Source organism: Callospermophilus lateralis, chromosome 11 (genome assembly GCF_048772815.1).
Source record: "Callospermophilus lateralis isolate mCalLat2 chromosome 11, mCalLat2.hap1, whole genome shotgun sequence".
Lineage (NCBI taxonomy): Eukaryota > Metazoa > Chordata > Mammalia > Rodentia > Sciuridae > Callospermophilus > Callospermophilus lateralis.
Genome location: NC_135315.1, coordinates 47,027,518 through 47,042,365, shown reverse-complemented (window position 1 = coordinate 47,042,365; position 14,848 = coordinate 47,027,518). Strand labels below are relative to the sequence as shown.

General features: G+C 49.4%; 1 protein-coding gene across 5 annotated transcripts; it reads right to left on the bottom strand.

Annotated features, from left to right (window-relative positions):
- Positions 1 to 1,216: 1,216 nt before the first annotated feature.
- On the bottom strand, positions 1,217 to 14,329 carry Pld2 (phospholipase D2). 5 transcript variants are annotated; one of them, XM_076870202.1, is made up of 25 exons: positions 14,288 to 14,329; positions 13,323 to 13,432; positions 13,103 to 13,233; positions 12,857 to 12,999; positions 12,368 to 12,473; positions 12,211 to 12,276; positions 11,998 to 12,056; positions 11,772 to 11,864; positions 11,525 to 11,677; positions 10,695 to 10,844; positions 7,594 to 7,677; positions 7,387 to 7,465; positions 6,457 to 6,567; positions 6,120 to 6,290; positions 5,656 to 5,782; positions 5,343 to 5,461; positions 5,138 to 5,251; positions 4,894 to 4,998; positions 4,592 to 4,680; positions 4,369 to 4,482; positions 4,164 to 4,213; positions 3,334 to 3,468; positions 2,985 to 3,138; positions 2,408 to 2,522; positions 1,217 to 2,132 (listed from the first exon to the last, which is right to left on the bottom strand). In XM_076870202.1, the coding sequence occupies exons 2-25, from the start codon at positions 13,429 to 13,431 to the stop codon at positions 1,908 to 1,910; spliced, it is 2,802 nt and encodes a 933-aa protein (XP_076726317.1). In that variant the 5' UTR covers position 13,432; positions 14,288 to 14,329; the 3' UTR covers positions 1,217 to 1,907. The 5 variants fall into 5 exon arrangements, with proteins under 5 accessions (XP_076726317.1, XP_076726315.1, XP_076726316.1 ...); XM_076870200.1 differs by lacking the exon at positions 14,288 to 14,329 and adding an exon at positions 13,961 to 14,053; XM_076870201.1 differs by lacking the exon at positions 14,288 to 14,329 and adding an exon at positions 13,726 to 13,805.
- Between the last annotated feature and the right edge of the window lie 519 nt (positions 14,330 to 14,848).

Sequence of the window (14,848 nt, the reverse complement as noted above, 5' to 3'; positions counted from 1 at the left end):
TTTACACACACACTGTGTGTATATATACATTTATGTATATTCCATAAACTACGTATTCACTACTTCAGTTGAGTTGAAGCTGTTTTGTACCTCTCCTGGGAGGTAGCCATCCTCAGTTTGGTGTTATCTTCTTTCCTCCACTATGCTTTCCTCTTGGGCATTCCTTCCAATAGAACTTTGTGCAGATATGGAAATGGTGTATATCTGCATTGAATGGTATGGGGGCTATTATCAATAAGTGGCTACTAAACACTTGAAATGTGGCAAGTGTGAAGCACTGAATTCTTTTTTGCTTCTCTTTCTCTTTCTTTTCGTTATTTGTGGTGTTGAGGTTCGAATCAAGGTCCTAAGCATGCCAGACAAGAGCTCTACCTCTGAGCCACATCCTCCGCCCTCTCTCATTTTAATTCATTTAAATTGAAATACCACATGTAGCTAGTAGCTACTATGTTGGACAGTGAAGCACTGCAACCTGCCTTGAGGGTGGGAATTTGCTATACTTAATTCTGTGAGTCTAGAACAGTGGCTGGCAGATTGCAGGAGCTCAGTTAATATTCAGGTCAGCAACTGAGTCTTTATAGCAAGCTGGCCATATAAGTATTATTCCCATTTTCCTGTCCAGACCACTGAGGCCCAGAGAATTAGTGTGACTTGATAAGGCCACCTAACTTATAAGTGATAAATCCAGTTTTCCCTGACCTTGATCTTATAGCCCTGTCCCTATATGGTACTGGGGATTAAATCCAGGAGCACTCCACCAGAGCTACATTCCCAGTCCTTTTTATTTTTTGAGAAAGGGTCTTGCTGAATCATTCTCAAGCTTGCAATCCTTTTGCTTTAGCTTCCTGAGTTATTCAGACTACAGGTGTGAGCCACTGTACCTGGCCAAGCCTATACTGTGTGTGTGTGTGTGTGTGTGTGTGTGTGTGTGTGTGTGTGTTGGGCTTTGAACCCAGGCAGGGCCTTATGCATGCTAAACATGAGTTCTACCCCTGAGCTGTACTCCTAGACTCAAACATGTACTTCTTAACCATTCCAAAGGGGTTTTACTAAGCTCCTCTGGGTGCTGCCACTTGAATAAGAGGCAGCCACTCAGGCTCTTCTCAGGGCACCCCTGTCATTGGCAGCTGCAGTATAAGCTCCAGTGTTCTCCGTGTCTTGGTTTTGTGTTGCCTTTCCTTCTACTGAAGCAGCAGCACTGTGCTCTGAAGCTACAGACAGAAGCACAGAGATGCATGCAGACAGGAAGAAGAAAGGAGCGGGGATGGGGGAGAAGGTGTAGGAGATTGGTGTCCTTTGTGGGCAGGAAGGGGGTGCCTGAGACAAGCACTAAACTCCTTCAATGAAGAGGCATATGCCTTTTCTAAACTTTTATTTATGAAATGCTTATTGAACTGGTAAGAAGTTAGTGTCTGTCAGCAGGCTGGTGGAGGGAGTTAGTGTGCCTTCCTCCCTGACCCCAGTGGGGGCTGCAGCCAGAAGTGGTTCTATCCTTCCCTCCATCTTGGCAGCAATGGGCTGAGAGACCCTGGGGTGGGGAGGGGGTCCAAGGGCAAAAGAAGGAGAGATGGGGAATGCCCAGGGTAGAGTCCCCTCCTCCTAGAATAAGAAGCTTGACTCCAGGCGTCTGGTAGGAATTATGCTTCTCTGGAGCAGTGGTTTCAATGCCGAGGCAGGGAGGATGAACCTCAAAGGGACCCTCTTCTGCCTCCCCAGACCAGGTTTGGGAGTGCCTCTTTGACTACTTTTCAAGTAAAGGTTCTCTATGATTTCTCTAGTCCCCTCCAGGGATGCCTGCTTCCTCAGATCTCAAAGGGCACCCACCCTCAGTCCTCAGGGTTTAGGGACAGAGAGTCAAACATGGTAGAGTTCCACAGCTGGTGACCTCTCCCTGTCTGAAGCCTCAGCTATGTCCACACTTCTAGGGGTATCATCCCCTCCTTGCTCCCCAGCGGGGGCAGCAAAGACTCATCTTCCAAGAACTTGAGAGGGAAGTGAACCAGGTGGCCCTGGACCAAATTGAGCTCAGACCTGGCCAAGGAAGGGCTGACTGTGGCCAGAGGTTCCACGGTCACATATTCCCGGAGAGTCCGCAGGGAACGGGTGGCATTAGACGGCAGACAGCGGAAGATCTGGGGGCAGGAAAGCATGGAAGCCAATTACACTTGGAGACGCTTGCACAAGAGTCTAAGCTAACTGGTGTAGACTCTTGACTCCCCATACCACTTCTCAATATCCCCCATGTTGACTGGGGCCACTAAATCCCCTAATAGTAAATGCTCCCTACTCAAAAGGCAAGTCCCCCTCCCCCCGCATCTCCTTTCTGAGAATGACTGTTTCTCTCCACCCCACCTTCAGCAAGATAATTCATCAAATCCCCAAGGCCAGCCCCCACCTCAGATCCCACCTGCTCATAGATATTGGCATTGTTCTCTGCTGTCTCTTGCCACAACTGGAAGAAGTCATCACAGATAGGGTCTCGAAGATCCAGGTCTGGCCGGGCATTTGCCCCGAGAATCACACTATGGAAGAAAAGATCCGGACGGGGCCAAATTAAGATTTTTTTTTTTTTAGTTGTCAATGGACCTTTATTCTATTTATGTATTTATTTATTTATTTATAGGTGTTGCTGAGAATCAAACCCAGTGCAAAAGCTCTACCACTGAGCCACAACCGCAGCCAAATTATGATCTTTAGAGAACATGAATATCAGAAAAGTTATAGTATCTCTACTCTGGTACTTCAAACTAGATGGCACTATTAAACTGTAAAATAAGTAAATGAGTCCAACAGAACATTGATTCGTTTCTATTTTTAAATTTTTTTTTCTTTTTTTGGTGTTCCTACTTTGCTGATAGCCTAAACTGGATTAGTCTGCCTGCTGGGAAATTGAACACTAGCTCTAGGCAGTTCTCACATCTGACTCAAAAGGCAAGTCCCCCTCCCCCACCCCCTCCTTCTTGCAGCACCCCACCCAGCTATACCTGAAGCAGTGCTTCCGCAAGCTCAAGGCAAACCTGCCCGCCTGATATTCTGCCCCATCCATCAGGGATGGCTCCATCTCTGTGTCCTCAATCAGCACCGCCAGTTCGCTGTCCCTCTTCCCCAGCAAGCTCCGGTCATTGATGTTCGCAGAACCTGTGGTAGGTGCAGGACATGCTGCATCTGCCTTGGCCCAGGGGCATCCTCAAATATCCCATCACCTTTATCAGAAAACTGGCCTGTGGGCAAAACCTCCCTTGACCCTCAACTGCAATCTCTGTCATCCCTTGTCACCCCTCTGCCTCTCTCCACCCTCCTATTGATGCTGGGGGCCCCAGATCCAAAACTGACCAATGATGACTGTCCGGTCATCTGCAATGAGCAGCTTGCTGTGGATATAGATGAGTTCTGAGACTGGGTGCCCACCCAGCTCTCCGTGTGTGCGGAGCCCGCAGATGGACATGTAGTCCCGCCACGCTGTCCCCACTGCACATAAGAGAAGATGGGGAGTGAGGTGAGAAGTACCCTTTGTGTGCAGATGGGGTCCTGTCCCACCTCTCTCCTCATTTCAGAAGCCCTGTCTAGAGTCTAATCTGTACACTTCTCTTGGCAGTGAAAGGCCACCTGGGGTCTGAGTAGCCCCAGAAGCACAGAAGAATGACAAGCCCCATGCAATGGCAAAGGCCTGTAATCCCAGCAACTCGAGGGGCTGAGACAAAAGGCCAGCCTGGGCAACTTAGCAAGACCCTGTTTCAAAAATAAAATGAAACTGGGCGCAGTGGCACACGCCTGAAATCCTAATGGCTCTGGAGACTGAGACAGGACCTGACTGTGAGTTCAAAGCTGGCCTCAGCAACACTGAGGCACTAAGCAACTCAGTAAGACCCTGTCTCTAAATAGTAAAATACGAAATGGGATGGGAATGTGGTTCAGTAGTCAAGTGCCCCTGAGTTCAATCCTTGGTACCTCAAAATAAATGACTGAATAAATGAATGAAATTAAGCAAAAAGAGCTAGGGAATACTTCAGTGGTAGAATACCCTTGGATTCAATCTCCCCAGTACCATAAAAAAAAAAAAAAATAGAATGACAGCCTCCTGTCCTTACTCCCAGACCTCCAGCTCCCTAAGGTCCCTCTCCTCAGAGGTCTGGTGGGGGCTTGACCCAGTCCCCAGCACTCACTGGCTGCTTTGAGGCGATGCAGGATTGAATACTCCCCACGACACAGGGTCCTGAGAGGGAAAAAAAAAAGGTGAGGGAGGTGGAGGCTGGGCAAGGGAAGGGAGGTTTCAGGAGAGGTGGACCTCAAAGGTCTAGCAGGAAGGAGTCAAGACAGAGTTAGGAGGGGGCATGGGCAGAATGAGACGCAGAGCCTGGCTGTGGTCACCTGTAAGTGAAGTGCAGAATGGCCTGGATGGAGTTACCTCCACCCGTGGAGATGTCACCCTCGAAGCCAGGGAGCAAGGGCAAAAGCACGTATACTCTGAAACACTGTCCCTGCCTGGGGAAAGGGGCAGAATTAGAGGTGTGACCGTCCCTTAAGTGAACCCTACCCGCTCTGGCTGGGCTTAAACCATGCCACTGTCCCCACCATCCTGAGTCCACCTTACTTGTGGGCCTTCAGGATTCTGTCCACAATCTCATCGCCCACCTTGTTCAGAACCGTACGCCCATCTGAGCAGCTAATGAAGAACTGATTCTGGGACAGGGACCAGAGAGAGACATCAGCAGCCTGGCCCCAAGCCCTGTCCTCACTCCCTGCCCCCCTGTCCCCACCCCAGGCCTTGGTCTTGCACTTCCCCATCTAATCCAGGCCCACCTACACCAGCCCTCCAGGATCACACTTGCACTCTCAGCCTCTCCCCTGGGACATCCCTTCCATCATCTTTCTCCACCCTCACCCCCATCAGACCTCAATGTAGAGGAAGTGCTGGCTCTCCCTGATGGTGTGCAGGTAGGCATTGAGGATAGAGTTCTCCAAAGTTCCTGCTGACCAGCGGTCCACAGACCGCAAGACCTAGTGGCACAGTGAAAATAATGTGGTTTCTAATCCCAGAGGAGGTGGAATCTTGAGAGCTCTCACAACAGGGAACATGGGTGGGGCACTGGACTGGGGGTAAAGGGAAGAGTGATCTGGCTGAAGTCAGGAGCCTCACCTGCACAGTGGTGCACTGTCCCCCAGGGAGTGTGAAGGGGAGCTGGTGTGCGGTGCTGGTGGACTTAGGCAACAGGTAAGGGTACATGGGTATCTTGTACTTGGCCTTGGTGGTCTGAGGTAGAGGGATGGCAGAGTTAGCAGGAGGTGGGCAGCTAAGCCTGGCTCTCCCTCCCTACTTCCAGATGCCCTGGAGGAGTGAGCACCTTGGTGAAGTTCCAGCGCTGGATGAAGTGCCGGGCAAGGTCTCGGGCAGCTGAGCCATGGATGACCACTCCAACGTCCCTCCATGGCATCCGTGGTGTGGTCTCCCTGTCAATGAAATCTGGGAGCCCCAGGCGAGTCAGGGGAGAGGTTAGGCTGGTCTCTTGGGGATACCTGGGGCAGGAGGAGGAGGAGGAGGAGGCTACCAGATGGAAGGTTACATTATCTTTAACCATATCAACCAGTTCTCAGTCCCAGCCTCAACTTCTGCCCCTGCTCCCAGCTCTTGGAGGCCTTGCAGGAAGGGAGCCTCACCTTCAAAAGGCCGGTCCAGCTGCACCCAGTCCTTGGTGATAAGATTGCTGTAGTCCTTTCCCAGCCAGAAGAATTGGTTGTGAGAGAGGTCTGGGGTGGTTGCAGAGTCTGGGCATGGGGTGGGAGGCTGTAGGGGCAACACGGGGCAAGGCGAGGTCATGGGGCTATACAGAGCCAGGCCAAAGAGAAGACAGGAACACTGAAATAGGCTGAGAGAGACAGAGACAGTAGGAATGAAAGAGAGTTTGATCCTTCATCCCTTCCCTGCAGCTGCACTTTTAGTTAGTGAAAATGGAGAAGAAACTGGGTTATAGTATTTTCAAAGTGGGTTCTTGGGATTCTAGAAAGATTGAGGGTGGGCAATGCTTGGAATGACTGGAGGGGGAAGGGTAGAGCTGGGAAGGCATATGGATTTCGACTATCTGAGTTTGGAGGGAATCTCAGGAAGGCCATGGGAAAATTACCCGTGGGGTGGTTGATTCAGAGGAGTCTCCAAGGTCAGTGAGTCGATAGTGTAGATCATCCCAGCGGCCATAGGCAAGGTCCAGACCCCCCAAGAAGGCCACCACTTGGTCTACTACCAGAAGTTTCTCATGATGAGCCCACAATGTCACTTGGTCTGGGTGACGCATCACCTGGAGCATGTGTAGAGGAAGGAGTTCGTGAGGGTGGATTTAGGTAAGAGAAGATGGAGAGGGAAAGATGGAAGGATGAGACCTCCAGGGAGGGGGCTTAGAGGGGATGGGGAAGTGTGGTGAGGAGGACTCTTCTGTGGGAGGGGTCTCTGAGGCAGAGAGTAACCTTTATATTGGGGTGCAACAGCATCAGCATCCTCTTGCTATAGCCACTGTTGATGCCCAAGGCCAATTCCACTTCCTTAAACAGCAGTACAGACACACGGACACCCTCCTCCTGGTGGTGAATAAGGGAATTAAAAACCTGTACCTCTCCCAGATTGGCCCCTTTCTTCCCTCCCTTCTTCATGTTCAGGATTCCTATATGGCCCTCCACCCTGCCTGAAGATCCTAGATGCTCTGCATGCAACACTGCCTTAATGCTTGAAGCAAACTTAAGACCGACTTATCTACTCATCCACTCATCTATCCACACGTCTACCCACCTACCCTTCATTATCTATCTATCCATCTTCCCAACCATTTACTCACCATCTTTTTTTCCCCCCTGTGGTGCTGGGGATTGAACCCAGGGCCTTCTGCATGTGAGACAAGCACTTAACGAACTGAGCTATATCCCCAGCCTACTCATCAACTTATCTACCATCTCTCATTCATTCCCCTTCCCACCCACTCTGTATGCCTCCATGTTTCCAACTCATATTCTTCCATTCATTTCCTTTTCCATTATCTATCCATCCACTTACCCAGTCACCTTCCATCATCCATGTAGCCTTCCTCCCAGCTATCAACATCCACAAATGCCCCCTTATATGACAGGTGCTGTGCTTTGAACTAGAACTAATGCTGTTTATCAGTCCAGTACGAGATATACATGTACACCCCAGGTAACAATAATGTGCTATGGGCACCAGGAACGAAGTCTGACAGTACTGAGAAGAGGTGATGTCTGACTGACACTGAGCCAGGACAAGAATATTTCCCTCCCCTGAAGTCTCAGATCCCCTTTCTTATCCCTTGCTACTGTCCTTCCAATCAACCTTCACCCACATGCAACCCCACCACTCCTCCTTTCTAGCTTGACCACTTTCCTCACCGCCTTCCTCTTGAGCATAATGTCCAGTCTCCAGTCGTCTGAATGGGCTGGACGCTTCAGGTAAATCTCAGGACTCAACCTAGTATTCAGGGCAGTAGGTAAGAGGCAAGCTGAGCTCCAGCCAGGCAGCCACTCTTTGCTTCACCTGTATGCGGATCTGCTATGGGTGTACCCTACCCCTTCTCTCATAGGCCTTTCCCCACTCACCACCAGTCTGTGATGAAAATCTCTTCTCGAGCTCGAAGGATGGCATCTGCTACAGCAGCAAAGTAACCTGCCCCATTCACGAACCTGGGGGGAGGCCAAGCCAAGGAGGTCAGGGGAGGTAGAAGCCAGAAAGTTCTGGAGAGTGAAGATGGGAGGACAGTCATAAGTCAGAGGTGACAGCAAAGTCAAAGATCAGGAATTATCAGAAAAGTCACAGGGGATCAAAGTAGGGTTTACCAGTATGATCTGCCAATATGAGCTACATTAAAAAAAATGATAAAAGACACAATAAACTAAAGAAACAGACTAAAGACTAGGAGGATTAATGTATTACACATAAAGAGCTCCAGCAAATTGATTAAGAAAAAGACACTGAAGAATGGGCGAAGAACAGAAAAAATTAAAATAGTTAATCAGGTCTGGAGCTGTAGCTCAATGGCAAATGCTTGCCTGGCATGCATGAGGCACTGGGTTCGATCCTCAGCACCACATAAAAATAAATAAATAAAAGTAAAGATATTGTGTCCATCTATAACTAAAAAAAATGTTTAAAAAATAGTTAATAGGAAAAGATACGCAAACAAGAAACTGAAATTAAAATGAGATAACTTTTTGAGGGGTAGTACTAGGTATCAAATCCAAGGCCTCATGCATTCTAGGCAAGCATTCTACCACTGAGCTACATCCCAGCCCCATATGCATACACTCTTCAATACCATTAAATATACATAGTAATTTTAGTTCTAGTAATATATGTTCTTTTTCCTTTTTGTTTGTTTGTGGTGATGCTGGGATCCTAACCCAGGGTTTTGCATGTTTTACCACAGAGTTACACTTCCCTTTCTAGGAATACATATTCTAAAATGCTTAGGAAAAGACTGTTTATAGAAATATTGTCTAAGAGAGTGAAAATGGGAAATAACCAAAATGTTTAATCTCCAATACATGTAGTAAGTGGAGGGGAGTTGCAAGAAGAAGATGCATATGTCATTTATGTTAAAAAAATAACATATGTGCATGCACATATAAAAATATGCAGGAAAGGATCTAAGAGGATAAATATCCACTACTGTCAGGGTTATTTCTGGGAAGAGAAATGGGATTGCTGGGACAGGTATAAGGAAGGAGTAAGGAGGAGTAGATAGAGTGTTATGTAATGAGTGAGTTTTTATTTTAATATTTATTTTTTAGTTGTAGGTGGACACAATATTTTTATTTCATTTTTATGTGGTGCTGAGGATGGAACCCAGTGCCTCATGTGTGCTAGGTGAGAGCTCTACTTCTGAGCCACGACCCCAGCTCCAATGAGTTAATTTTTAATCTGTCTTTTACTTATTGTGTTACTGAATTTTGACTTTTTGTTTGTTTGTTTGTAGTGTTGGGGATCAAACACAGGATCTTGGGTTAAAAAAAAAAAAGTACTAGGAAGGTACTCTACCACTGAGCTACATCCCTAGCCCTTGACTTTTTTTTTTTTTTTTTTGGTACCAGGAATCAAACTTAGGGGTACTTAATCACTGGGCCACATCCCCAGCCCTTTTTGTATTTTATTTAGAAACAGGGTCTTAATGAGCTGCTTAACGCCTTGCAAAATTGCCAAAGCTGGCTTTTAACTCAAGATCCTCCTGCCTTAGCCTCCCAAGTGGCTGGAATTCAGAAGGCATGTGTTACTGCTCTGGGCTAGCCCTTGACTTTTTTTTTTTTTTTTTTTTTAAGTTGTAGATGGACACAATACCTTTGCTTTATTTATTTATTTTTATGTGGCCCTGATGATCAAACCCAGTGCCTCATGCATGCTAGGCAAACACTCTACCACTGAGCTACATCTCAGCCCTACCCCTTGACGTTTAATAACTAACAGTCTAGGATGGTGGTAAAGAGCAGTCTTGACCCTGTCTTCCCACATTTGAGTCCCAGTTCAAGTGTTCACAATAAGTGTGACCTTGGGTAAATTACCTAACATCTTCTTGCCCCAGTTTTCTCATCTACAAAAGAGAGACAGCTGCACCTACTTCACAGAGTTGTGAGGATCCAAAGGTTAATGCATATAAAACAATTAGTTTGTGGAACAAAGGAAATGCTATGTAGTGGTAGCTATTGTTAGTTCTTGTATTTTTTTTTTTTTAAATCTCAACACTACCTCCAAGAAAAAATTCATTCCACCACTCCCCTCTGCCTGTGGTAAAGTCTGACCTCTTGGCTTAGCACACTGACCCTGCAAGATCAAGTGCTACTGACTCCTAGGCTCTTCTCTGACTGTTCCTCTCTGCAGTAATAATCAGTCTTCAAGGTTCCCAAACATGTCAAGCTATTTCTACATTCTTTGCCTGGACTGCCCTTCTCCATTTTCTTTATCTTGCTAAAGCAAACCTCAGGATTATGCCTTCTGGAAGTTGGTTCTGACATTCCATTGCCGGTGCAGATGCTCCCGCTCTGGGCTCCTTACACTCTATCTATCATGCTTACAGCAAGTTCACATTGTTTTATTATTAGATCACCTACTTCCCTAAACCAAAGAAGCCTGTATCATTGCCAGCACTGGATGGGCATATAGTAGGTACTTAGAAAATGCTTAATAAATGAAGGAATAAATCAGAGAGATTTGAGGAGATCACAAGCAGAGAGGGTTCAGCTGGGTGTGGGGGTTCAGGCCTGTAATCCCAGCGACTCAGAAAGCTGAGGCAGGAGGATCTCAAGTTTGAGGCCAGCCTCAGCAACTTAGTGAGGCCCTAAACAACTTAGCAAGATTTGTCTCAAAATAAAAAATAAATTGGACTGGGGATATAGCTCAGTTGTAAAGTACCCCTAAGTTCAATCTCTAGTATGAAAAGAAAAAGAAAGAAAGAAAGTAATAAAAGATAGAAAGAAAACAAACAAAATCAGAGAGATTAAAAAGTTCCTAAGAGGTCAGCAGTTAGGAAGGAGGGGAGGTCAGCGGCATCAATCAGTGTGGTTAAAGCAATCTGGGAGATTGGAGGAATCAAAGTGGGCATTGGAATCAGAAGGTGTCAGAGTCGATAAAAGAGAGGGTCAAGAACTCAGAGAAGACCAAGGGGGTCAAGAAAGCCACACACAAGCTCAGAGGGATTTCAGGGTCTCACCACCGGGCTAGGGTCCCAGGCCTGGGTGGGGCATAGCTGTCATGCCGGTGCAGCTGTAAGAAGTCTTTGCCTGGGCCCTGTGCCAGCTCAGTGATCTCCTGGCCCCACCACCGTGCCTGCCGGTAGCTGCTGCACTTGAGAATCAAGGACCTGGACAGAAACAATGAGATGAACCACCTATGGTCTTGCCCAGAGACTTCCCAGCTTTGGCTGTTACTTTTCTTTATTTTTCCTTTCTTTTTTTTGGGGGGGGGGTAGGAGGTGGGGGGACTGGGACTGAACCCAGAGGTACTTTACCACTGAGCCACATCCCCAGACCTTTTTTATATTTTATTTTGAGACAGGGCCTCACTAAGTTGCTGAGGTTGGTCTCAAGTTTGGGATCCTCTTGCTTCAGCTTCCTGAGTTGCTGGGAGTACAGGCCTCCACCTCTGTGCCCGGAACTGGTTATTACTTATCCCCACTTCTTTCCTTGCCCCTAATCATAACTCCATAGACACAGGGCATACACCTACCTTACTCACAGTTGTGTCCTCAGAAACTAGCATTGTATCAGGCAATTAGATTTGTTGAATGAATAAATGAATGAATGCCATTTTACATTGGAAGCCCTTCCTCCAGGCTTGTACTAACCCCCATGTCCTTTAGTCCTGACTTTAAGAGCATACCAAGCATCTGGCTGAACTTGTTCCCTGCTTTAAAACTGTAGTGGATCCAGAGGGTGGGGGTAGAAAAGCCTTCCTCTCCTGTGATGTTTTCTGCTAAACTCAATTCAGGACCATGGGCTGTTCTCCACTCACCAGTTGACTCTCATACCAGGGAGCTCTTACCTGTGGGAGGTATCGATCCGCACCCCATACCGTGCCTCTGTTCTCCTTTTCCCCACCTGCACCTCGAAGCCAGGGTCAAAGAGCTGAACAAATGAGATGGCACCAGTCTCCAGGCGCATGTACAACAGGAAGGAGTCTTTCACCACCAGCCACCTGGAGCAGGAAGGGCTCTGTGCTTTCTTCCCTGCCCTCCCAATCTCCCTCCTCACCTGTATCCACTGTCTGGCTGCTTAGCCTAAGCCCTCACCTCTTGGACCAGCGATAGCAAACTTGGTCTCGGCCACAACAGGTGAAGCCAGGAACATGGTGACCACCGGAGCGCTTCCGGATTACCCCTTCCCTGCAGGAACATCAGGAAAAGAGAGATGCTGGGTGGGGACTCCAGACCCTAGCCTACCCTGCATTGCCTGCCTTGTTCTCAGGCACGGATAGTGATGTGTGCAGATGGCTAGGTGAGGGGTCCACACACTCACAGTCCTTTGGAGCCCAGGTCTGGGATAAAGGAGAGCTGGCTGACTTCCAGGAACTCTGTCTGCAGAGGAAAACAAAAGCTTGGAGGGAAGGCCTGACTTTCAACCCCTCAAACTCTAATAAGTGATTCTGAGTTAGGACACCCCCTGCCTCCTGGGGATCTAATTATCCTGCTCCACCTCAAAGGACCCAGGCATCCAGTCTTTGGACCTTACCATAGCATGGTAGTTGCGATAGAAAGACATGGTCAGGAGATGATTGAGGTAATTCTCCAGGTACTTCTAAAGTAAGGATGACAGAGAGAGAGACAGATGAGACCAGAGACCTTTGCACACTGCATACCTTTCCAGAGGACCTCGTGTCTGCTCACACCTGTTTGCTGGCTGCATGTCTGGTGGAGCCCTCAGGACCTGCTCGGGGTAGAGAGGGCATCTCTCTGTTGGCTGCCTCTCGGCCTGGAGAATGGGCAACAGCAAAGCTGTGGAAGGGGTGGGGTGAGGCTCAGGTAAGAGTTGCAAGGCTTGCTGCCTAGACAGTGAAGGAGGGGTCTTGGAGGAGGGGAGAAGGCCTAGATGCTGGCAGAAGGAAGGCTCCCTACCCTGGGAATGGAGACAAGAGAAGGGAAAGGCTGCCAAGGGCATTTTGGGCATTCAGCCCAGCTGAGATATTGGCATAGAACCATGGAGAGGGAGAGCTGAGCAGAGAAAGTTTCCTGGTAACCAGGTCAGGGGAGGGGGCCCAGCAGCTAGAGTTGGGGGGAAGAAGAAAGGTTATAACTGGGGGTGAAACAGGCAGAAAAGTGATATTTGTCACAGGAAAGGGGCACTTGCCCTTCACAGGAAGCAGTGTGGTCCCCCTCACCGAGCCAGAGGAAGAAGACTCATCAAGACTTTGTGTCTCAGGAGGTCCCGATGTAACTCTTGGAAATGACGGAACTTCTTCTTGGTTGTCCATGTAAAGTCACCATGAGTCAAGCGGACAGAATATAGAGTGCAGGTTCCTATCTGGGGGTGTGAGAAACTGAATCCATGTCCCCTGATTGGGTCCCAGTCCCCCCAGTCTGGCCAGGATTCCCTCTAAGCCCCTCCCAGGTGCCAGCCCAGCCACCTTGGATCCACTGGTGTATCTTTCAGTGCCCACCACCTGGGCTGTGACAGGGACCCCAGGGGCGAACACCAAAGGGTGTACTTTCAGAGGCTGAAGGTCGTAGATAGCCAGAAAGGGATGCATTCTGTCAGCTGGGAAGAAAAAAAAGGCCAAGGGTATAGAATCCAAGAGGCCCCAGCACCCAGACCTTCCCTCCCTCAGGCTCATACTCCCTGTGTACCTGGGTCCTCTCCCTCCCTCAGAGTGTCCACCTCATCCGGCTCCATATGTAACTGGCTGGAGTCCAGGTCGTCCCCAGAAGGGAAGGGGCTCTCCAGGGTCGCTGTCATCCTAGGAATATGAGGAAGCCTCAGCAAAGTGACGTGACCTTCAGAATCTGGCCCCCATCCTAAGCTCCATGGTCCTCATCTTTTCCACTCATCTATCTCTGGCTGACTCCCATACTTTCTCTGATTACAGACCCATTGATCTGACTCGCCCCACCAACCCTCGTGTAACCTCCATCCCTTCCTGCTCAGGTCCTTCATCCAGAACCCTTCAGCCCCGCCCCTCGTCCCTTATTCAGGTCCCGGGGGTACACCCAGACAGGCCCGGATGGCCAGGAACTGGGGTATCGCAGAAACCTGGGGAAGGAGTCCAGGGTGGTTAAGAGGTCCCGTGGGGCTCAAGCCAGGCCAGACCAGAAGGGAGAGAGGGTCCAGGCGGGAAGGAGGAAGTTACGCGGTCCCGCCCGGGAGAGAAAAGCCGAAATCTGGGCGTGTGGCTGAGTCAGAAAGCCCAGCAACCCCAGCCCATTCCCGTCCCCGCCCGATTTCCGGGGCCGGGACCTCTGCGGCGCCCCCTCCCCGGCCCCCTCACCCTGGCTGCGGGAGTCGGCGCCCTCGCGGGTTCGCTAGCACAGGGAGCACAGATGAGCCGGAGCCAGAGCCCACACCCCGGAGGGCCGGGGCGGGGCCGGGGCTCAGGGCCTGCCCTTGGGGGCGGGACGGCCCCCCCAGCCTCACCTCCGCGGGATTCTCGTCTATTCTGTCCCGCCCCCGCCGTCCTCTGCCCGCCCCGCTGTCCCTAGCGCCGCAGTGGCCCCAGGGCCGCCCATTACCCGGGGGCGCCATCTGCCACCCGTTTCGTGCACCCTGCAGGCGCTGTCGGCCGGTTTGTCCACCCGTCCCGCGCCGTCTGTCACACCTTGTTCTAAGGCCACCCAGAGAGCACTCTACGCTGCGCACATTCCTCCGCTCCGGCTTCGGCCCCCCGGCCCGGCCAGCCGCGAGCTCTGCCTGGAATCCTGGCGCAACCCGCCTCCACCTCGGGAACCTCCTATGCCCCCTTGCTGAGCAGGCTGCGAAACCACTTCGGGCCTGCCCGAGGTGGACGGAATGCGGGAATAAAAAAAAAAAAAAAACCGAAGTGTGGTGGCTGCAAAATCATTACTGTGTGAAAGTTTGCATTCTTTCATTCATTCACAAAACATTTATTGCGTGCAAGGTCTGTGCCAGACACTGAGGGTACAATAGTAAACAAGAGCCTCAGAACCTGTTATGCTGGAATTTACAAACTAGGGAAAAACAGGATATTTTTTCAGATCCTAAAAGTAAAGCTATTTCTTTCTCTCTCTCTCTCTCTCTCTCTTTTTTTTTTTTAAGAAAATTTGTTATTTCGATAGATATTTGTGTTGTTTCTAGTTTTTGTCCATTCGAATAAAGCCTCTATGAACATCTTTGTGTGTCTTTATGTGCACATGTGTTA

What these genes read in the sequence shown, in the direction of transcription:
- Pld2 (XM_076870202.1), bottom strand. Translation starts at nt 13,431, where the DNA reads ATGACAGCGACCCTGGAGAGCCCCTTCCCTTCTGGGGACGACCTGGAC. An exon ending in GAGGGAGGGAGAGGACCCAG is followed by an intron (nt 13,234 to 13,322) that starts GTACACAGGGAG and finishes TTTTCTTCCCAG; the next exon opens with CTGACAGAATGCATCCCTTT. An exon ending in AGAATCCTGAAGGCCCACAA is followed by an intron (nt 4,483 to 4,591) that starts GTAAGGTGGACT and finishes CCCTTTCCCCAG; the next exon opens with GCAGGGACAGTGTTTCAGAG.